Source organism: Felis catus, chromosome C1 (assembly GCF_018350175.1).
Source record: "Felis catus isolate Fca126 chromosome C1, F.catus_Fca126_mat1.0, whole genome shotgun sequence".
In the NCBI taxonomy this organism is placed as follows: domain Eukaryota; kingdom Metazoa; phylum Chordata; class Mammalia; order Carnivora; family Felidae; genus Felis; species Felis catus.
The window spans coordinates 214,967,048-214,989,191 of NC_058375.1; the positions used below are offsets into that span (position 1 = coordinate 214,967,048).

The 22,144-nt window shown below is 55.6% G+C and overlaps 2 protein-coding genes across 21 annotated transcripts in view; one reads left to right on the forward strand and one right to left on the reverse strand.

Moving 5' to 3' along the window:
• DGKD (diacylglycerol kinase delta) overlaps positions 1 to 10,218 on the forward strand; it is a 110,761-nt gene extending 100,543 nt beyond the window's left edge. For 7 of the 9 annotated variants that reach the window (XM_045034648.1, XM_019838907.3, XM_006935700.5 and 4 more), the window contains 2 exons: positions 5,100 to 5,211; positions 6,567 to 6,820. In XM_045034648.1, the coding sequence (XP_044890583.1) occupies positions 5,100 to 5,211; positions 6,567 to 6,820 (366 nt within the window). Of the gene's footprint in view, positions 1 to 5,099; positions 5,212 to 6,566; positions 6,821 to 7,997 lie in introns of those variants that run through there. The other 2 variants (XM_023259828.2, XM_045034649.1) reach the window with 2 other exon arrangements.
• A 3,802-nt stretch (positions 10,219 to 14,020) lies between these two features.
• USP40 (ubiquitin specific peptidase 40) overlaps positions 14,021 to 22,144 on the reverse strand; it is a 90,123-nt gene continuing 81,999 nt past the window's right edge. For 10 of the 12 annotated variants that reach the window (XM_045034635.1, XM_023259824.2, XM_045034636.1 and 7 more), the window contains 4 exons: positions 21,308 to 21,518; positions 21,072 to 21,167; positions 17,445 to 17,539; positions 14,021 to 15,918 (listed from right to left, as the gene is read on the reverse strand). In XM_045034635.1, the coding sequence (XP_044890570.1) occupies positions 15,807 to 15,918; positions 17,445 to 17,539; positions 21,072 to 21,167; positions 21,308 to 21,518 (514 nt within the window). In that variant the 3' untranslated portion in view covers positions 14,021 to 15,806. The other 2 variants (XR_006583636.1, XM_045034637.1) reach the window with 2 other exon arrangements.

A 22,144-nucleotide genomic window follows, 5' to 3' on the forward strand; every position in this document is an offset into this window, starting at 1 on the left:
ATATACCAATCACAAGAGCCTAATTTTCTCTCCCTACCCCCAGCAAAAACTTAGACACAAAAAGATCAAAACAATTTCAAGAAAACACATAAAATCTGAAGTTACAATATTAATATAAAAATAGAATTGCAATAAATGATAAAAACCGATCACTTGATATTGGCAAAATATATTTTTATAATAATAAAATTTATTTTTGTCTTCTTGATCTATCAGTTATTTCTAAAGTCTCTGACCGTGAATGTAGATAGCTCAGTTTACCCTTGTGGTCTTATTTTTGCTTTCTGTGTTTTGAAGCTATATTATTGGCTGCATATAGATTTTATCATTATGTAAAGACCCTTAGTAATTGTTTTTAAGTTTACTTGTTTGGTATTTTCATCTTTATACTTTTACTTTCAAGCTTTATTTGTAGTGTCTCCCTTATGACTAGTGTATTGTCAAATGTTGGATTTTTATCCAATCTGTTATTTTCTGTTTTAACTGGAATGTTTGGTCTATTTATATTTATTGTGATTATTAATGTATTTATATGTGTATTTTGCCATATTTTGTGTTCTGTATTCTTTTTTTGTTTCTTTTAATTTCTCCTTTTTGATTGAGAAGTCTCTCCTTCCTCCTACACAACTCTCTTTGTCCCCTCTAGTAGTTTGGAAATATATACTGTCTATTCTTTCTTTTAGTGACTACCTTCCAAATTTTAATTTATATAAAAATCTGTAAAGCAAAAACTTCTTGAAATGAGAGAAAGGGACAGAAACCAAACTGTAGTGTGAACCATCACTACCAGTCCATGATTAATGAAATAAATTATAGCATATGAACAACAAAAAAAACTTGGAAAAATATGTATGTATAGAACATATATATATCATGTGTCTACAGAGAGAGAACTTTATACTCTGTAAAGAGGGCATATATTTTTTCTTGTTGCCCATAGGACATTAAAAAGTACTGACAGTAGGAATCTCTTTGTTATTCTAGAAATTGAGAGGGAGCGTTTAGAAACTTTTAGGCAATTAACAGAATTATATTTCTGTTGAAAATAATAAAAAATTGAGGTTTATGTTTTATATGTCCTTTTTCGGTTTCATTTTTTTAGTAGTTTATTTTATTGCATTTCATGGGAGTACCAGTCCACTGTGGCCTGGAAATTGTTAAAGTTGGTTCCTTTCCAAGAGTGGTTTCAGCAGCCCAGTGCTGGGCCACAGGAAACCCCAGGTACCATAGCCGTCAGCTGTGGGCCCTGTGTTCCCATGCCCTGCCCGTGGTGGGCAGCTCCCCCTCTCTGTGCAGATTCCCTCTGAAGACAGCAGAGGGCTAGGATTTTCCTTGGTTCGTGGGCACTGTGGCTGCTGCTGCAGCAGGAGGCTCGTGGCCTAGTGCCTGGTTGCAGGGTGACCAGTCAGCTTGGTTTGTTTGGGGACTTTCGGGTCTCAATACTAAAAGCTCTTATTTCACGAACTGCGGTTCCAAAGCTTCAAACATAAAAATGTTTCAAAACAAATTATCACCAAATGTACAGCCACTGCAGAAACAAAGCAGCGTGAGTCCCCCCCCCCCCCCCCCCCCCCCCCCCCGCCAGAGGTCTGACCTAATGAATCCTTCAAGCCATGTCTGTAGGGGCCCTGGTTTCTAGGGTTCCTGGTTGTGAGCTCATGAGACGGTGCAGAGTAACAGGCGGGAAGTTGTATAGATGACTCCAGGGGCAGGTTTAGCTGCAAAACCAGAAACCCTCTGGAGCTGGCCAGGGCAGAGCAGGGAGGGCTGGGGTAGTGTTCCTGCAGGCATTCATCTTGTGGAGCCCGAGGCCGGACCTGCAGCCAGGTGTCCTGGGAAAGAAAGGAAAACCACGCTTGCTCCTGGGGCCTTCTGGGCCTCCCAGGGCTCCTGCCTTCTCCGGCCTTCTTTGCCGGCTGCCGTTTGGCTCCGCGTTCCCGCCCTGTGGGACTCCGGCTCTGGGGTGGCGTTCAGTGGGCAGAGAGAAGCAGGGGCAGGGCACGGTGCCACATTTCTACTGGCATAAAAATAGGAAAATTATTTATTTGAGAGCACAAAAAAGTTGACAACTCTGTGAGCTAGTTCTTTGAAAGTACTGACCCCTGAATAATACGGTTTGAACTGCGTGGGTCCACTTACATACATACTACATAGTGCAGTACTGTAAATGTATTTTCTCTTATGATTTTCCTAAAGTTCTCTTTTCTGTAGCTTTTTAGTACGAAAACAGTATATAATACATGCAAAATATGTGTTAATCAGATCATTCAGACTCTTTGGGGAGTCAGAAGTTACACTGGAGTTTCAGTTTCATGGGTGGGGGTTGGCTCCCGTAACTTCTGCGTTGTTCAGAGGTTCCCCGTAAAGTGCAAGAAATTAATTAGCCTGTGGCAAATATAATCAAGGAAAGTTTGAAAAAATGAAGTGATAAAGGTCATGTAAGAATAGATAAAATAAGTCAAGTTATACTATCTTCAAAGAAATGCTAATTTAAAAATCTTGATGAAACTGTTGAGTCTTCAGGAAAAATTTAAACTATACAGATTGAAATCTGAAGACGTTTTAAAAAGAATAGCCACAGGACAACTTGAAGAAATAAGTATCATCTGCAAAAGAAAAATGTCAAGGAATGTGTGATTTCTATATATAAGGAAGAGTGTCAAAGCTAGGAAACGATGGACATTGTTCCAGTTCTTTTTTTAGATTCTTAAATGCGTAAGATTTACCATATTTGGGGGCGCCTGGGTGGCTGAGTTGGTTAAGCGTCTGACTTCAGCTCAGGTCACGATCTCACGGCTCATGAGTTCAAGCCCCACGTCGGGCTCTGTGCTGACAGCTCAGAACCTGGAGCCTGCTTCGGATTCTATGTCTCCCTCTATCTCAGCCCCTCCTCCACTCACACTCTGTCTCTCTCTCTCTCTCTCTCTCTCTCTCTCCCTGAAGAATAAATAAACATTAAAAAAAATTAAAAAAAAAAAGATTTTCCATATTTGTTGTTTTTAAGTGTATGGTTTAAGTAGCATTAAGTATGTTCACAATGTTGTGAAGCAAATCTTTGAAACTTTCAAACAGTTCATTTTTTTAAAAGCTTAGCACATCTGATTTCAAAATTTGGTATTATCAGGAGATTCGTAAGAATAATTTCTTTAAGTCAAATAATTGAAAGCAGTTCTTTCTAAAAGCTTTCCGGCTGGGACGTGCACAGGGATTGAAAGGCCATCCCCCCCACCCCTGCAGTGGGAAGTGCTTGATTTCCAGGGGATCCTCGGTGGGTAGCTCTACCTGTGGTGTCCCCCCGCCAAGAGAGGACAGCATGTCTCCCCTGTGGGGAGGAGGGCAGTGGCAACACCACCGGTGACCTCCTCGTGCCTGAGAGTGGGAAGCCGGATGGAATCGGCAGCTCCATGTGTGGGCAGGAGGGACGGGGCAGCGCGGCCGCTCCCCAGAGCCGGCAGGTGGTCAGAGGTCACAGTAGGAGCTGTCTTACAGGACAGACAGCTGGTTTGGAGGGCCACAACAGCTGAGTGTCACTTGTGGCTCTCATGACGGTCCTGATTCAGACAAACCAGCCATGAGGATAAACCTTTGCAGCGGTCGGGGAGAGTTGATGTTATTAACTATAAGTGAATTCTTGCTGGTGTCACGAGTGGCGATGGTGTCGTGGTTAGAGGCTTTAAGAAGAGAGTATTCCCATCTGTATGGGTGGCATGTTGAAGTATTTGTGAGGGGAGCACATTGAGGTCTTAAAAGGGAGCCGAAGTAAGATCACATGTTGATAATGAGGCTTGTTCTGCTGGTCTCCCCATTTTATGCATGGATGAAAATATTTCTACTAAAAGTTAGAAGTAAATGTAATACTCCTGTATGCGTTAAAAAAAAAGAAGAAATTTTGAAGTTAGGAGTAGGATTTTGTTTGGGCCGTGCTGCGGGACAGCTGCCTGTCCCTGCGGTCACCGGGCCCCACGGAAAGTGTTGGGGAGCGAGGTGGGCGCCAGCCAGTCTCAGGACGGAACAGTCTGGTCACGTGGGAGCTGAAGGTCTTTAATGGAGCTGTTAGAATTGACAGTTGAGAGTTTTGCCAAATGTAAGATGTTTGTGAAAATGGTTCCTGAGTGCTGCAGTCATTGGTTAGAAAATTGTAAGAGGTTTCTTTTGTTAGTTAAGAACCTGAAACATGAAATGCTTCTGATTAAGAGATCCATGAAGGGGCCATCAGGGGCACAAGGAAAATTGGAGGTACGACAGAGCACATTTCCAGACGTGAGGCTGTGGATTATTACCCCGTCTAGGTTTGGTCAGTCTAATGAAAATCCCTTTCAGATCTGGAAGTGCCATAAAGCCGAAAGGCTGACTGTGTGGGTTGATGTGGGGACGTCGGTAGACGGGGTTCTGGGGCAGGAAGAAACAGGCACACCTGAAAAATAAGGAAATGATGCTTTATTTGTGAATACAGGGGTGATACGAGTACACAGGTTATAAATACAGTTAAGTGCATTGTGTGTGCAAACATCCTTCACTGCAGAGACCCCCTTCCAACCTGGCGTGAGAACATCCTCCGAGAAGGTCCACAGACCAGCTGGGAAGGGGCAGTGTTAGCTCCACCCATGTCCTGGGCGGCTCTGTGGGGAGGCGGCTGCCAAGTGGGGACCCAGTGCCCCTGTCCCTCTGGCCCCCTCCCTCCTCGCTGCTTCGGGGAGTCGGTCCCAAGGAAAGAGCGCCAAGGCCAGGAAAAGCTTTGTTTAGAAAGGTACTCCAGTACCGATGGTCCCCGCCTGCCAGTGTAGCACTAGGTCGGCTGGGAGCCTACTGGATGATCTTTGTACAACGTGCTGACATTTAGGTGATATTTATGAAGCTTTTTAATCGTATGAGAAACACGTTATAAAATGAAAGCCGAATGTGAAAATAGACACTGTGCGGTCACTGCACAACCACTTTTAAAAGGCGTCACAGATCAATAAATGCCAAGACTAGAAACTGAGGGAAGCCGAGTAAATGAAGCAGGGACCGCAGCCCCTTTGCCAAGCTCCCCGCCTGTCTGAGAAGTGGGCCTGACTAGGTCGGGGTCTGACTCTCCGTGTCTCCCGCTTTCCCCACAGAATGTGATGCTGGAGCTTTCCAAACGCAGCCGCAGTGGCAAATTCCGCCTGGTGACGAAGTTTAAGAAAAACAGCAAGAACAGAGAAGCCCGCAGTAGCCTGGGAGCCCCGGGTACCTGCCCTCCCGCTGTCCTCTGGCCGTGTGCGCCTGCTGCGTGCGCCCTCCCGGTCTCCGCTCTGTCCGTGGCCTTGTGGCTCTTCCCCAGGGTCCCCGCCTGCGCCGCGGCGTCCCTTCTGTAGCTAGAGAACCGCGCCTTCTTGAGTCCCATGCCAGGCGGTTGCTCCTGCCTGGAGTCGCTCCCCGTGCAGATTCCTCTGGCGGCTGGCACCAGGGCGCTGCCCGCCCGCCCTGGATCGGGGCTGCAGAGTGGGAGGAGGGCAGCAGAGGGGACAGGACACCCGGAGACACAGAGCTCACACTCGGGTCTTGTGCTGGACCCACCGGGCCTGCCTCTTGGGAGGGGCTGCCGTTCCCCGGCTAACGAGTCATCGATCCGGGCCCTGGGCTGGAGCCCAGGCCAGCAGCGACTGTGGTTGGCCAAATCAATAGAACATGGCACTCGAGGACAGTTTTGAGGGAGAGTCAGTAGATTGGGCCTTAAAATCTCTGTCTGGAAGGTCGGCTCTGAGCATGGCTGTTTTCAGTGCCCTCCGGTGCCCGGCAGCCCAGGTTTGGATTTGTAGGTGGTGGTCACTCCCTTTGATTTTTCTTCTTCGAATGTCTGCCCAGCAGTTGGGTTTCTTTTAACGATAGTGGCTCTGCAACAGTGGTCGCTCTGACCGCGTGAAATCTCTGCCTGTTTCCCTTCCTGCTGTGGACCAGAAGCGAAGTGAACCCTCTAGAAAGGAGGGCAAGCTGACTGCAGCTGCACAGTCAGATTGGCGTTTTCCTCTTATTTGGTGGCATCCAGTCTCCCCTGGGACACATGGCAAATGTCCAGAAGGCCGATGGCCAACCTGGCAGGAACAGACAGCAGCTCCTGCTGTGGCTCATGTCCCCTGAATGCGGGTGGCTCCCCTGCTTCTTCCTGCAGAGCTCTGGGTGGTGCGTGTGGCCGAGTGGCGGGTGCTGGCTGCTGGGGCGTCTGGGGAGCCAGGTGCTGGGGCGTCTTGGAAGCCGGCTGCTGGGGTGTCTCACGTGCTGGGTGCTGGGACGTCTCAGGAGCCAGGTGCCAGGGCATCTGGGGAGCCGGGTGCCGGGGTGTCTGGGGAGCCGGCTGCCGCGCATCTTGGGTGCCGGCTTTGGGGGCGTGTGGGTGCCTGCTGCCGGGGTGTCTGGGGTGCCGGGTGCTGGGCGTCTGGGGAGTCGGCTCTTGGGGCATCTGGGGAGCCGGCTGCTGGCATTTTGGGCGCTGGCTGCCGGGGCATCTGGGTGCCTGCTACTGGGGTGGCTCGGGTGCCGGCTGCCACCTGCCTCGCACTGGGCTCTGGGCACTCACTGCATTCGTGCTTTTCCATCTCCGACAGTTCACCTCTGGGGGACAGAGGAGGTTGCTGCCTGGCTGGAGCACCTCAGTCTCTGTGAGTATAAGGACATCTTCACGCGGCACGACATCCGGGGCTCCGAGCTCCTGCACCTGGAGCGGAGGGACCTCAAGGTACTTCCACAGCGGCTCCTGGGAACCCGTCCCGGGCTTCCCTGCACTCCCTTCTCTGTCCCTCCCTCTGACCTGGCCATGCTCCGGTGTCGTCGGACTCTCCTCATGCATGGCTCGGGGTGACACGTGGAAGTGGCCGAGAGGCCACCTCTGCCCCCCAGCAGTGATGTCTCCAACCCGCCACAGCCAAACAAAGCCAGAGCAGAAGTAACGGAGGGGACCTTGCTTTTCTTTACCTGCTTGGACCAATGAACTATTTTAACATTAAAAACCCTGTTGCCGGGGGGCGGAGGGGGGGGGGTTCGGTGCTGGCTGGCTCAGTAGGTGGAGCATGTGACTCTTGATCTCAAGGTCGTGGATTCGAGCCCCACATCGGGGGCGGGGGCTACTTAAAAGTAAAAAAAACAGCCTGTTGTGGGACACAGCCCTGTGCTAATTGGCCAGCGAAGGGCTGTGTGTGATGACGGCCCCCAGTGCGTGGGTCCCTCTCCCTTTGGAGCCCACACACGGGCACACCTCCGAGCTGCCGCAGAGCACTGCGAGGAAGCGAGTCCCGTGAACTCCTTGGTTTCCCGGTGCGCATGAGGGTCAGGTTTCTAACACGCTGTAGGCTCCTACGTGTGCAGCGGCATTAGGTCTGAAAAGCGTGCACACGTTAGCCTAAAAATACTTGCTCGCTGCAAAATGCTGTCATCTGAGCTTTCGGTGAGCCGTCATCCCTGGTCACGGGTGACCGTAACAAATTTAACGGCCAGAATGTCTGAAGTATCGGGAGAATTACCAACACGTGACACAGAGACTCGCGCCCTCGGGAAAACGGCCCCGGGGGTACCTGCTGGACGCAGGCCGCCAGGAACCCTGAGGCGCGGGGCACGGCGCGGCGGGGGCAGTGAGACGAGGCACGCCTGTGGCCGCTGAGCCCCGGGGGGACCAGGCGCCAGCGCCAGGACTGCGGGCGGAGTCCCCTGGGGCCTGCCTGAGCCTGGGGTGGGGGGGGGGGCAGGGCTGTGCCCTGAGAGGGCGAAAGGCCCCCCGGGACGTCCTCACGGCCGCGCTCTCGAGTCACCTGTCTCCACCTGCTGCCGGGCGGGGTCTGCGTCTGTCTGGCACGAGGGCGCCGGCGACTCTGTGGCTCGCGGGAGGGGTGTGGCGGGCGTCTGCACGGCTGTGTGTGTGTCGTTTTCGCCTCGCGTCACCGTCTTCGTCCTTCTCACCGCGTTCGTGTTCGGAAGGTCGGGCGGGAAGGCCCGCGGGGGCCCGGCTCCCTGCCCGGCGTCAGGGTGCTGTCCTCTCGTTGCAGGACCTCGGCGTGACCAAGGTGGGCCACGTGAAGCGGATCCTGTGTGGCATCAAGGAGCTGAGCCGGAGCGCTCCTGCCACCGAGGCCTAGCCGCGGCCCTGTCGGCCTGCGTCCCCCGCTCGCCCCGCGACTGAGGCCGGGGACCCGCCGCCCCTTCTCATGGTGCTACTCCCCCTGCTCCGGACGGGAAGCCTCGCGGACGCCCGTTCCGTGACCGTCCCGGGGTCTCGCGCACACCAACACAGCTACCTTCGAAACGACACCTCGTCCGGCCCCGACACCGCGTGGGGCGGACCGCCACCACCTCTCCGCCCCTGCCGACCCGGGACCCGGGCCGGGCCCGGCCTCCGGGCGCCGGGTTGTCCCGTGGAGGCGGCCCGCCTGGGCCACGCGAGCTCGTCCCGCGGGTCCCCGCCGCGAGCCCCGTGACCGCGTGCCGCGTGGCCTCCCCCGGGCGTGCGGACCCCGGCCTGGCCGGCAGCCTCCCGCGCCGGCAAGTTCCATGTCCGCGGGCCACCCTGGTTCTCCGCGGCAGCCTTGCAAGGCCCCCGCCTGATGTCCCCCGGGTATCGCGGAGTCTCTGGCCGAGACGCCGCCTCTCCTGCTTTGAAAGCGGCCTGGACGCGCTGCCGTCCCACCCGTGTTCGCGGTGCGCAGAGACGAAGGACGAAGCGCGCTCACCCTCCTCGAGCCGAGCGGACGGACGGTGACGATCTCGGGCTGACAGATCCCCTCTCCGGTTGCCTTTGGCCTCGTCCGCGTGGCGCCCTCCTCTTGAGCTGCTGGCGTGGGCACGTGGTCCCTCTGTCCCCGAGATGCCGTAGCCTCCCGTCTCCCCTCAGACAGAGGGTGTGTTTGCGTGAGCTCGGTGTTGGCGAGCGCGAGCGCGTCCCGGGCGCTGGGGCGATGCCTCGCCCCGTCCTGGGGGACCGTCCCCACCGACCGTCTCTGGCCCTGTGGGCGGCCGTCTGCCTCGGGCCGCTCTCGCCCACGTCCCCAGCCCTCCCCGTCTCCCCCATCGCCGCCACAGCCCACCCTGCAGGGCTCTGTAACCCGGCCCAGCTGCGAGCCGGGGCCCCGCGCCCCTACCCTGTAGCTCGCTTCACCCCTCATCCTCGTGAGGGGACGGGGGGGGGCTGCAGGTGTCATCCGGTCACCCTTGGGGGAACCTCAAAGGGGGGGAACCTTTGGGGCGCTGAACAGCATCTGCCTGCTGCTCCCTCTGCAAGCCCCTCCCCCTCACTGGGGTGCACGGTGGCCCCTCCACCCCCGCCCCCCGTGAGTCCGGCCGGGCCTCTGCTGCTGGTTTGGGGGCATCCTGCTGGGGCCCTGGCGGGCACCTGGCCTGCTCCTGTCCCTGAGGGTGTGGTGGCAGCGACAGGGCGGGGTGGGGCGGGGGGGGGGCGCCTGTGCTCCGCAGCGTGCTCAGCTGTTGTGCGTGGCCTTCCCCACCCCGACGCCCCCTGTGCCATCAGACGGCTGCTTTGGACCCGGGAAGGCAGAGAGGGATCATCTGGCCGCTGGAAGTCACCGGCTTTCAAGGTAGAACAGGCTGACAAAGGAGACCGTGGGGTCCTGAGCCCGCGGTACCAGAACGGCGTCTGCTCTGTCACCTCTGGCCGGGCCCTGGGCTCTGAGGTCCTCGGGGCGAGCCGGGGACAGGCACGTGCTCGGTGAGGAGGGGAGCGTCGGCCGGTGCTGACGCTGTGGGGCCGTCCCGTACCCTCCGCGCCCTCCCTTGGGAAAGCCCGAGGGCTGGGTGAAGCATGGTGTTTAGAATTAGTATGTCGTCAGTGATTAAAACAACACTGTTTACGTAAAAACCGTTTTTCTGATTCTAGTAAGTTAGAGGCGAGTGGAGTAAACGTGAGTGTTGCATGGAAGCGTGTTGGCGTCCGGCCGGTGCCGCATCTGCTGCGGTGGCCGTGTTGGTTCCCGTGAGGCCGCTCCTCTGCCTGCCCCCCGACGTCCCTGCCGAGGCTGGGCGCTGTCCCGCGGGGACCCCGGTCCCGTCAGCGTGGAGGGAGGGAGGGAGGAAGGGTCCTGGGGAGTCTTGGACAAAAGGTTTTGTGCCCTCGGGCGGGGCTTACCCCTCATATTTATGATCTTAATTTATACGGTGCCCGCCGTGGAAGCAAATGCCTCCTGTATTGCTGTGTACAGACCCAATCTGGGGTTGTAAATAGGTTGTTCTGTGTATAAATAAAACCTGCCATTGTCAGATTTCTTGTCGTCATTCCTCGTCGCCCAGATCTTTCCAAACTGGATTCAGGATTTTGTATCTTAGCTACTCTGGAAGTAAGTTGGCGTGGCTGAAAAGCAAAATGGAAAGCCACTGTGTCTCTTAGGGTGTGGCCACTCGGATCGTGGAATGAAGAACCCAGCCAGGAGGCGGGGCGCGGGTAGGGCAGAGGTTCAGACTTCATCACAGGCAGCCTGGCCCAGCCTACTGAGGGAATAGTCTCATCCTCCTAAATCTTTCATATAAAACTAGACCACAAGCTCTTCTGTTTACTCCCAGCACCTTTATGCCAAGGGAGTGGCCTCCCCAAGGTCAAGGTCACTCTGTCCTCTCCCGTTCCCGGGAGGGCAACGAGGGGGAGGGCTCGAGTATAATCCGATGGCAAGACTTGCCGACGTGGTGTGTGCAGAGGGCGGAGCAGTCGTTCTAAACCGGAGCGGCTCCCGCTCCCGGCTCGGAATTCGTCGCCAAGACCCCCGTGCTCTCCGCGGTCTGGCTGATGCCATCTCTCCTGGTGAGCTGGCGAGCTGCCTAAATAAATAAGCCTTGGAGTGCAGTGACTCAAACCAAGTGTATTTCTGGTTCCCAGAACAGTCACGGGGGGTTGTGCTTCGGGCACTTGGGTGCCGCGGCCCCCTCCACGTGTCACTTGGGGGTCTGGCCCACGTGGCCACGGTGGCTCCGATCACCTTCCTGCCAGGGTGGGGGGAGCGCGGACGAGTGCGCGTGAGGTTTCCTGAGCCCACCTGGAAGCGGGGGCCCAGCCACGCCAGGTGTGCGGGGGGAGGGGCTGCGGGCCGCTGTCACCAGCCGACTCCGCTCTGGGTCCGCTCTGCTTGAAGGCCTCTCCGTTAACGCACGTACCTTGCCCTGCTTTCCTCCCTCAGGTGGTTTCCAGGTGTTGGGAAGGAGGGAGGCCCGTGTCCCTGAGGGGAGAGGAAGGGCGCCCTCCAGCCGCAAGCTGACCCTTGGCAACACCCGGTCGGCAGCGTTCCGTTCCGTCGGCCGGTGTGGCCTTTACCCGCTGCCCGGGATGCTGACCTTGTACCGGAGGTTGACATCTGTGACCCAGGGGCTGTCCTTGGCCCCAGGCACTGTCTCTGGTGGTTGGTTTCCGGTGGCTCTGTGTTGGCGGGTGGCCTCGATCCCCTGAACTCCGGCCTCTGGCACAGGCACCGGGGCCACGCTGCTGGCTCCCAGCTCCACGTCTACGCCCCATGATAGCGGAGGGTGGCGTGGGGGAAATTAAGCTTTGGGCAGGGGGGCTAGAGAGGAAACTGAGGCACATCTAAGCACCTTGCACCCCCCCTTCTGCGTCCCCCCCCTTCTGTGTCTGACAATCCTTTATGGAATGGAGAACTTGGAGTCTCGTGGTTTCTTCTGACCCAGACTGAGTTCGTCCTCCCCGCTAAGGGGAGGCGCTGGGGACGCAGCCGGCACGGCGGGTTGGGCATGTGCTTGCAGGACTCGGAGTTTGTTCTAAAGATAATACCTAGGCTGGCAGGACTTTTAACTTGTATTGATCCTGGTTTAAAATTTTAATACTTTGTTCATTATGGATTTTTCTGCATTAATTTTGATTGCTAAAAATGTTATTAAGTACCGCTCTGTCTTGATTACTGAGTTTTTTGGGCACCTTCGAGTTTTGTGCCCGAGGCTTCCACTTGCCCAAGTCCCAACCCTTCTGTTGTGTAATCTAATCTTGAACGTTAGACCTCAGACTCTCTTGGCATTTGTAGAAGCCACTGCTTGATGCTTATAAACATCAGTTTCCTGTCTCCTGCCCTACTAACAGAATCCTCGCGCCATCTGGGTGACGCGTTGTGCCCAAATGCGCCCCTGCAAGTGTGACCACATTCTCCAGCCTCCTCTGCAGTTGACCTTAGTGATGTGACCAAGCTTGGGCGAAAGACATACAAATATTAACTGAAGTTTCCAGAAAGTTTCCTTTAAAACATGGATGCCTGTCTTTTTTCTCCTGCTGCTGGCCTGGAGGGTGGACCTGATGGGTGGAGCTCTAGCAGCCAGCCTGGGCCACAAGGTTGGAAGCCTACTCCTCGCATCTCCGTGGTCTCCACGAAGCTCCTGGACAACCCCCTCCCTGTACCTGCCACACTTCTTGTATGTGAGTGAGAACCGCATGCGTCTTGTCTCTATGTTGAACCTAATCCCCGTAGCGTTCCTCCCATAAAGATTTTGTATTTGGAAGGCCAAAGCGAAAGCATATAGACACGAGTTACACCTATTATACAGGTGTGAGGCCAGAGAAGGGGGACCCCCGGGGATGGGTGAAGTGGTACGAAGAAGGCTTTGGGGCAGACTGGTGCGCACGCGGGGCGGGTGTTTGTGGGGCGTGGAGGCCTCTCTGCAGCCGGGGTCCGAGAGCGTGGCCTGGACGGGGGCCTGCTCACGCCAGGGGAGGCCGCTCTGACCCCACCAGCCCGGGCCGCGGTGTCGGACGGGGTGTCCGTATCAGGCAGGAACTGAGGCACAGCCCATTCACGGTTTTCATCCCCAAAGCGAACCAGGTTTGCAAAACTCGTAGAGGAAAAGCAGCTGGCTGGGAGTCAGAGGCTCTGTCGCTCACGCTGTTGATGGAAGCGGATCGACCACGAGCCTTCCGAGCACTCTCAGAAATCGTGTCGCCGAGTCCCTCGCTGGCCGGCAAAAGCCTGCGGTCGCTCGGCCCCAAGGTCATCAGTGCCAGGCCTCCAGGACGTGCACACTCAGAAAGGAGTGCCCAAGTGGCGTCACCCCAAAGGAGAGCCCTTCCAACGTCCAGGTCAGGTGTGCCCAGGGGGACAGCTGACCCCGAGGTCAGAGCGCGGCAGGACGAGCGAGGCTTTGCCTCCTCGGCAGGACGGGGAGCTCACGGGTCGCTGTCTAGCTGCGCGGGTCCTGCCCGATGCATTCGTGGCCTCCGAAGAGAGCCTCAGTTGTGGTCCTCCTCACCCCCCCCCCCCCCCCCCCCCCGGTGTAGACTACTTTCCGCCCCGATTTCCAGGGCTCTTTTAGGCACCAGCTGCCAAACCGTGAGAAGTCTGGAGGCCTCGGACGTGGGACGGAGGCAGGGACCGCGTGTAACCGAGCCGCCTACCTTCGGGATGGGGTCGGGGGACGCGAGTGTGGTTTGGGCGTAGGTGGAGGAATCACGGGTATTAGGTGGGGCGCCGTCAGCCCCGAACCATCCAGCGGTTCCCCTCTGTGGGCCTGATCTCGGCTCCGTTTGAGGGCTCCTGGCGCTGCCCGAACCAGCCTGGCCTGGGTTCAGTCACCCGGAAGTGAAGGGTCCCGGCCACTACGCCGTGCAGCCAGTGACACGGGCCGCCGTGGTGAGTGGCTGCTCTCGCCATGGTGAGTGGGGGGCACAGGAGGAAATGGAGTCAGAAATAGCTCTTCCTTTCGGGTACACTTTGCCTTGGGAGGTGAGCGAATTTCCAGGATGTAAACACACCCGTGGTGAATTTATTTTGCTGACCCGTGCCCCGGATGGGCATGTCACAGAGCACAGAATGTGAGGGGCTGTCGGTGGCCTCTGTGGTCCTTCGCGATGAAGTCTGTTCCAGAGAGAAACTGCCATCTTCGAAGGCCTGATTTTTGATCATCGAGAAATTCTGGTGCCCCACTCCCCTCCCCTTTTGCCAGAAAAATGTCCTAGTGGAACAAATGTTCTCTGTAATGCAACCACCACCGCCCCTTCTCCAGAAACTTGCAGTTTCTTCTGGTAGTCTTCCTCAGGAGTCCCCAGAATTTAAATTTCTGAGGCAGGACTGAGACAGCATTTCTAAATATAAACGTTTATTTAGCCTCTGAAGTGGGTTTGGGAACAAAAGCGGCTGGAGCAGGAAACAACAGGTGCACATCAGATGTGGAGATGACAGTGAAGAATGGTTTATTGAACAAGGTCTCACAGCCCCCCCGGGGCCCCACTCCACCCCCATGTGGAAGGACGGACAGAAGGATGGACAGAAGGCAGGCAGGCTCACCGCGGGCCCACGAAGGCACCGTCTGGCGAGGGCTCAGGCTTCTCCACAGCCAAGCTCTTTAGTTATTACGTCACCATTTTATGACCTTACCACGAAGGGACCGACCACGGAGCTCGTGTGAACGGAACAGCTTCTACGCCGAGGGGTGGGCTTCCAGCCACGGCCCCCCTCGCGTCTAGCATTGGTGGCCGCACAAGGTGCATCCGTGGAGCCCGTCTACACCCTCGGGCAGATCCAGCCCCTGGGGCCCGAGAGCAGCCTGCGGTCCAGGTCTGGCTTCTCACGGCGCCACCGCTTTAGTCCAAACGGGGATGCGACCCGGGGCCCGACGCCAGACACGTGCACGGAGGCCCAGGTCTCCCACGGCGGCTGGGACCGTGCTAGGAGCAGGGCGGGGCCAGGCCGCTCGGAAGCAGCCAGCTCTGTGGACACACGGCTCATGCCGCGGCTGGGACGCTGGCCCGCACCTGTCCTCCCGCCACCGAGTGCGGTGTCGGCAGCGGCGGGGAGGGGAGGCGATGGCCTCGCGACGAGAGCTGCCGCAAAGCCTCATGTGAGGTAAGAGAGCACGTTACCTTCTCGGGAACCCTGCTCCGGCCCAGCTGGAGTCTGCGTGCACCACCCCAGTGTCCTGGTCAACGGGCTCGGGGACAGATGTAGGTCTGTCACAGATACCGCTGAGGTCTTTATTAGCCAAGCTTAATTAGGAGGAACAGAATCCTGGTTTAGGTTTTCTGTTTTGAGGAAACTCGGGACCATCAGCCCACGCCAGGCCCGTCTGCCGCGGCCGGGCTTCCGGACACACAGAGGCTCCGGCGTTCGCAGCAGCAGCAGCGAGAAGGCTCTGATCACGGATGACACGGGGCGGAGGGCACCTCAGGGCTGCCGAGCTGCCACCGGTGTGGCCACACCCGAGGCTTCCTTCTCTTCAGCAGCGTCCACCGAGCCTGAGAGGCCACCCTGTCTCCTCATCCTGGAAAGAGAGCTAACGCTTTAGAATCGGTTTTAACTCCGGTCAAAGAGGGGATCACGTGCCGCGTGGGGGCCAGAAACACCCTTTGTGTCCCAGCGTGAGCCTGGCCGGCCCGTCGGCGTGAGCTGAGCTGTCAGAATCCTTGTGGACGCGGGGGCAACCTCGTCTGAACCGTGAAGACAGAAGAACGTGAGTGCTTCAGACGGCGGACCCGTCGGAGGGTAGCGACGTGCCGCTTTATCCGTGTCTGCAGTTAACGGGGAACGGGTGAACTCTCTCGTACAGATGGCAGCCAGGGTCAGGTGTGGTGCAAGGGCAGCGTGTGACCAGCCGCTGTGGGACACCACCAGGTCTGTGCAAGCCCCCCAGGTGGGGGTGCAGCTCGGCCACGTGATAAAGCGCGCTTGTCTGGCCGGGGATGGAACGTCCCTCTGCCCGTAATAAACGGAGGGTCTGGAATCCCATCCGCAGGAGGCGGAAAACCACACGCGTGCGCGCACGGCAGCACCCGGTGAGCTGCAGGGGGAGCAGCGTGCCCACGCCCACCACCCGCCGGTACCGGCACCGCTGGGGTGCGGAGGCCACGGGGACGTCGCTGGCTGCCCGCACTATCTGAAACTCCCGACGTGGATGGAAAGAGACGCTTCTGGTGCACGGGGCCGGGCAGGCGTCTTGACACCAGAGAAGAGGTCACTGCTCTGCACACGGAGGGTTTCTTGGCTGCGGAAGACAGGAGAGGCTGTCATAGACTCGTGGTCATGGACACCACAGGCCTCACCGGGTTGGGGGATTTGGAATGACTCTGAAATTCATTCCAGCTTTTAAAAAAAAAAAAAAAAAACTTTTTTAGATGTTTATTTTTGAGAGAGAGAAAGAGAGACAGAGTGCAAGCGCGGGAGGGGCGGAGAGAAAGGAAGACACAGAATCCAAAGCAGGCTCCCGGCCCAGAGCTGTCAGCAAAGAGCCTGATGCAGGGCTTGAACCCACGAATCGTGAAATCATGACCTGAGCCGAAGCTTAACCAGCTGAGCCGCCCAGGCACCCCCGTTCCAACTTCTTAGGGTTGAGTTACGACGGGCCACAGGGACGCGCGTTTGCAATTTTGACAGGTATTTACAAACTGTTCAGCCGGAGGACCTCAATTGTACGCCTCCCCTGCCCCCGCCTCGCCAACCCTATGTCAGGACAATGGGCTTTTGCACGTTGTCCACACAGCGGGTCAGACTTGGGGCCTTTTCCAATCTGCCAGATGAAAACGTCTCATGGCAGAGTGATCTTTACCTTTTGAATCAACGTGTTAAGCTCGACAGACGCAAGGATCTGAAACGTCCAGCCCCGTGGACTGCTGTGGGTGTGGTGGCAGAGTGACACTGCCTCCCGCTTGGCCCTCTCTTCCTTGTGGTTTGTTCCGGCCCCGCCGGGTGCCCCTGGCAGCATGCCTGACACATCGGTACCCAAGGTGGGGACGGGTAGGAGGAGGTGAAGAGTAGGAGGCGAGCAGGGGCTCGGGCAGGTGGGTTACGTCGAAGGCTGCGGCAGTAACTCGGGTAAGAAGCAATCAGGACAGGGAAAAGCCAGCTGAGGACTCAGACTTCAGGAGCCTGGAAGCAGGGAGCAGATCGGGAGGACCGTGGCGCCCCTGACAGGGCCTGCATGGGGGTGACACGGATACAGGGGCGAGAGCCCTGTTCAGGCACATGGAGTCTCAAGTATCAATACTGATGGAACATTCCAGCAGATTCTGGTAAGCGTACCTGGTTTATGGGTGGGGGGAAGGGGATCGGGGGGAGAGGTGAGCTCCACGAAGAGGAAGGAGAGAGTCCATATTGGCAGAGTGGGGAGAGAGCGGGGAGGGCGCGGGGTTGGCGTGAACAGGGAGGTGCTGGATGAAGGGCAGTGAGCGGGCAGGCAGAGGCTGGAGCCGCTCTGTGACGGCGGTGCTCATCTGTCCAGGAGACCCAAGGGTGCCGGCGTCTGGAGGAAAAGGCCCAGCAAGTGGCAGAGAGGAGGCGGGAGACCAGACCAGGATGCGGGGGGAGGGTTTCCTCCTAGTGACTTGTTGCCCATGTCGCCCGGGCTGTGTCCCTGTTCCCGGAAAGCCTGTCAGGAGGTGACCAAAGGAGCATGAACAAGTATGGACAGCGGAGAAGGATCCCTGTCCGAGCCTCGATCAAGAGCACAGGTGGGAAGAGCTGCCATCAGGGCCTTCGAGGGGACGCTGCCCGCGTGAGAGAAACTGGCCGTACCTTTTCTGTTTTCCCAGAGCGAGCTGCTTCTGTGTCTCTTTTCCCAGGTCATCTCTGACGGTACTGAAATCTTCATCATCCTCAACCAGGAGATTCTACGTTTCAAAATAATGAAGGAACAATGTTTTCGGATCTCTTCTTAGCCTACTTTTAAGGCGTATGCAAAAAAATACATCAACAGAAGGATATCTGAACTGACGTAAATTAAACAACGAACGTAAGACATGCTGGTGCTGGAAATATGCTCGGCCAGCAGTGGAAATGCCCCACCGACGGCCAGCACAGGGGCTCGGACAGAGGACGACATAGGCACAGGGTCCTCCCCGGCCAGGAGCACAGCTGTTTCAGAAATCCTGTCACAGCGGCCACCTGCATACCTCCACAGTGACACCGTGGGCGTCTGTTAACTCTCCGGTGTCCCCAGATGCTGTTCCCACGTTCTCCCGAGAGACCAGACCTCTCCACTCCTGGCACGTGCCATCGGCTTCGTACGTGGACATCATTCGCCATGAGCCCTGGCCACCCCCCCGCCCTGTCCCGGCTCAGCACATGGGGACACGTCGCTTGTGCGACAGCACACGGCTCTGACGCTGAGCAGTGCTCACAGGAACACGTGCATCCCAAAGTGGCCATTCTGACGCTCGCCACCTGCCACGGTCTTGTGTGGCTGACCACCTCCGTCGTGTGCCTTTGGGAGAGGCAGCTACGTGCTAAGATACTGAGGACACGCAGGAGGGTTCTGCTGCTTTTATAAGTAGCTCTCAGGTGAGAAAAAGTAACAAATACGATACGACTTCTGTTCGAGTAAGTGCTGCACGAGGAACCTTTATTTGGGTAAGTGGCGTATGATGTGCTTTTTAAAAACTGAGAAAAGCTGACTGCAAAGTAAGAGGAAATACAGAGGTAACGGGCCGATGTCCACGTCCTCAGAGCGGTACCTGCAAGACCGCAGGCGTGTGGCCCGGGAGCCAGTTACGTAAGTGCGTCCCGAGACCCCTACTCCTACGGGGGGTCACGGGGAAAAACGGAGGTGAACGTATACACGTGGACGGTGCCGGGTAGATGAAAAAGCTGCTCAGTGACCGCTATTAACACCACTGACCTTTGACCACATTTGCACATTTGTTTTCCAAGGAAAACTCATATTCCGCCGCTGGCCCCCCGCCCGTCAGAGGCCAGTGCTCCGTGGAGGTGAGCCTGGTTGTTGCCGTCCTCCCTCCGCCCCGATTACTACCCAGGACTGTGGCCCTCTGGGACCCTCCGCACTTTACAGGGTTTTACATTTCCTGTAAATGACCACTTTGTGACTTTGTTTTCAACCCTAAGTAATTGGAGGTCTGTCCGCGTTGACATACGTCGCCTTGATTTACGGATTTTAACTGCCGTGTTCTAGATCACCACGTTAATACCTTTCTTCGTTTTATCTGTCCCCTTTCTGAGGATCACTGAAGTTCTTCCGACCTATGCTGAGGTGAGCCCTCCGCACGTCTCCTCACTCGTGTGTGAGCTGATTCAGGTTGTGTCTAGGAATGGCCGGGGTTTGCTGCGCACAAGCATCGTCCTGCCCGGCGTGGACTTGTCTCCGGTGCCAGCCCGCGTGCGCCCCTGCCAGAGGCGGGCCGTGCCGCCGCTGCTTCACCTCAAAGGCCCTGCTTCCTGGCCAGTCTCCTCCCAAGAACGGGGCGGGGGGGGGGGGTGTTCATCCTCGCCCCGGTCTCCCCTGTCGGGCTGTCTTTCTGTAACTGACTTACAGATGTCTTTCACATTCTGGACCATCATCCTTGTGACCGATCTTGTTCCTCTTTGTGGCTTGCCTTTTCACTGTCATTTCCTTTGATGAACTAAAATTTTTACTCTTTGTTTAGAGAGAGAGAGAATCTCAAGCAAGCTCCACGCTCAGTGTGGAGCTCAATGTGGGGCTCGACCCCACGACCCTGGGATCGTGACTTGATTTCAGCTCAAGAGTCAGATGCTCAACTGACCGAGCCCCTCAGGTGCCCCTGTAATTTTTACTTTTAGTGCAGGTTTATCCATCCTTTTCTTTTGGTCTGTGCTTTTTGTTTCTTATGTTGAGAAAATTCTTATGACTTAGGTTAAGAAGGATTTCTTAAATCTTCTAAAGGTTGGAAATCACTGCCTTTCACATTTGAGTTTTCATATTGATGTATCTGGTGTGAGCAGAGCTGGATACAGATTTTCCGGGGCCTGAAGCTCAAATAAATTTGGGGACCCTCTTTATGAGAATTTCTCCTGTACGAATAACCCATTTTCCCAGTACCAGTTACTGAATAATCCGTTTTTAATGTCGTTTCAAGTGCCCCCCTCCTGCCTGCCCTTGTCACTTTGTACCTGGTGAGGTGAGCACCCGGACTGTGGTCTTTTATTTACTTATCTACTGTTGGTTTATTTTTGAGAGAGAGAGAAAGAGAATGAGTGGGGGAGGGACAGAGAGAGAGGAAGACAGAGCCTCTGAAGCAGGCTCCTCGCTGTCAGCGCAAAGCCCGACGCGGGGCTCAAACTCACGGACCGTGAGATCGTGATCTAGGTTGGACACTCAACCAACCGAGCCACACAGATGCCCCTGGACCGTGGTCTTTAAACACCTCAGCTCTCTGCCCTGTGCTCCTGCTCGTGAGTTTATGTCTCTTACTGACCAGCACGAACTTCACAGACGTGGGGAGCATTCTGCTATCTTTGTACTGTGAGGTGGAATATTGCTGTGTGTCTAACTGAAGCTTCAATACTGCTCAATGTTTTTGTGATCTCTGGAGAGGTCTTCGACATCTTTTGCCTGGATGCATTCCCGGGTACCTTGTAGTTTTACGTATACCAACCTTGCAGTCTTTTGAACTCTCTTGATCTGAGGGTTTATCTGTACAGTCTCTTGAATCTCCTCTGTAGAACTGCACGTAACGGTTTCATGCTTTCCTTTAGAATTTCCTTTATTTCTCTCGCAATTTTTTCTTTATTTACTGTTCTTTGGGAAGGGTCCCACTGTTTATTACAATGCTGAATGCAAGTGGTGGGTAAGGGAATACTGGTTCCTTGATGTGAAAATATCAGTCAGCAATTTAATCCTTAGTCAACTTAATATCTGGAAGTTAATTCTTAAATCAAGGGTCGAAATGACTAATTCTTAACCTAGAAATATTACAGTGTGAAAAGTAGGTTTGTCCGAGGCAAGCCAGGTGGCTCTGTCACTTACGTAGGAACAGGACACCAGATGAGAGGTGGGAAGCTGTGAAGCTAATTCAACAGGTGCAGACACAGTAGGGATTTGGTATCACAGCGCTCATTCGGGATGAAAAGAAAAGGAGCAAAGTAGGAACGGAAGGAAAGGTCTTCCCCTAATACAGGAACCTACGAAAACCTACGGCAACGCACTGAACGACACAACTTCAAAAGCATTTTTTTCATGTGAGTCAAACCCAGATTAAGGTTTTGATACTGAGGTCGTACTGACCTCATAACGAGCTGCCTGGCTTTCTCTCTTCTGCTTCCCATTCTCTGAAACAATTTCTAGAAGACGGGATTATCTGAGCCTTGAAGAACTGATACAACTTCTCTATAAGATCACTTGATCTTGGTGTTTTACTGAAGTGGTACATTTGCTGTTAAGTAACTTACCTTGATACCAACAGTGTCTCCATCTTTCAAGTAATAAGGTGCTCCCTGCAAATTATCTTGCTTTTTCTTCTTCTTCCTCTTGGTAATTTGCTGGTTCTATAGAGAAATCAAGCATCTTGAATAAAGAAAAGTCAATCTCAGGTTCTCACTAAGTTCCCTATCTGTGGGAAAGCGCACGTGGCCTAGTGACTACACCGGCGAGGCCCAGGCTCTCTGAGAAAGGCCCACAACTTTACCCAGCTGGAGACTGGAAGCCACTCGAACTTTTCGGGGAAGTACTTGGCGATTTCAATTTTCTCCACGGGAAGAGAGCAGAAGTGGGCGATGCGCTGCCTCAAGGAGCCGGCGGTCCAGCCGCAGGCGGTGTCCCACACCAAGTCCACGTGCGGGGCGTATGCCCTCTTGCCGGGGATGCGCATCTGTGTTCTCAGCACCACGTCGTGGGGCCTGTGCCAGAAAACAGTCGAGTGTCAGACTGAACAAAGTGAGAACGCAGTATCCATGGGGGAGCGTGACGGGCGAAGCCTCCCCTCCCACTCTCCTGGCTTTTCCCAAGACCCTCTAATACTCTTCCCTACTCTGACTTCCTTCGGTGCTGATCCGGCCCCGAGCGGGGCGAAGCTCCCACGCCGGGCCGGGCCGGGCCAGTGTGCCGAGGTCGCCAGACAGAGCTATGGAACAGGTGCCCGAAGGCTGAGCTGCTGCGGGGCAGCCAGGGAGAAGCGGGGAAGAGGGGCCCAGGGAGACAAACGCAGAAGGATGGGAGGAGCTGGGCGTGTGGGGTGGTACGGGACATGGGGTTCCAGCTGGAAGGTGGGGAGGGGAGAAGTGGGCACAACTGCTGGGCGTTTAGGGTGCTGAGACCATGTGGGATTTTAAGTGACACGTTTCTGTTGTGTGGGTGCTTTCACCCAAAAGAAGGGGTGACATGATGGGGGAACAACTGGGGGCAGCGGCACGGGGAGGGTGCAGGTGTGGTGAGGCTGGGGGTGGGGGGGTGTGGGACTCTGGGGGCTGGTCAAGGACAGGGAGGGGGTCCAAGCAAGTGCACGGCCTGGTCTGCAAAGGGACAT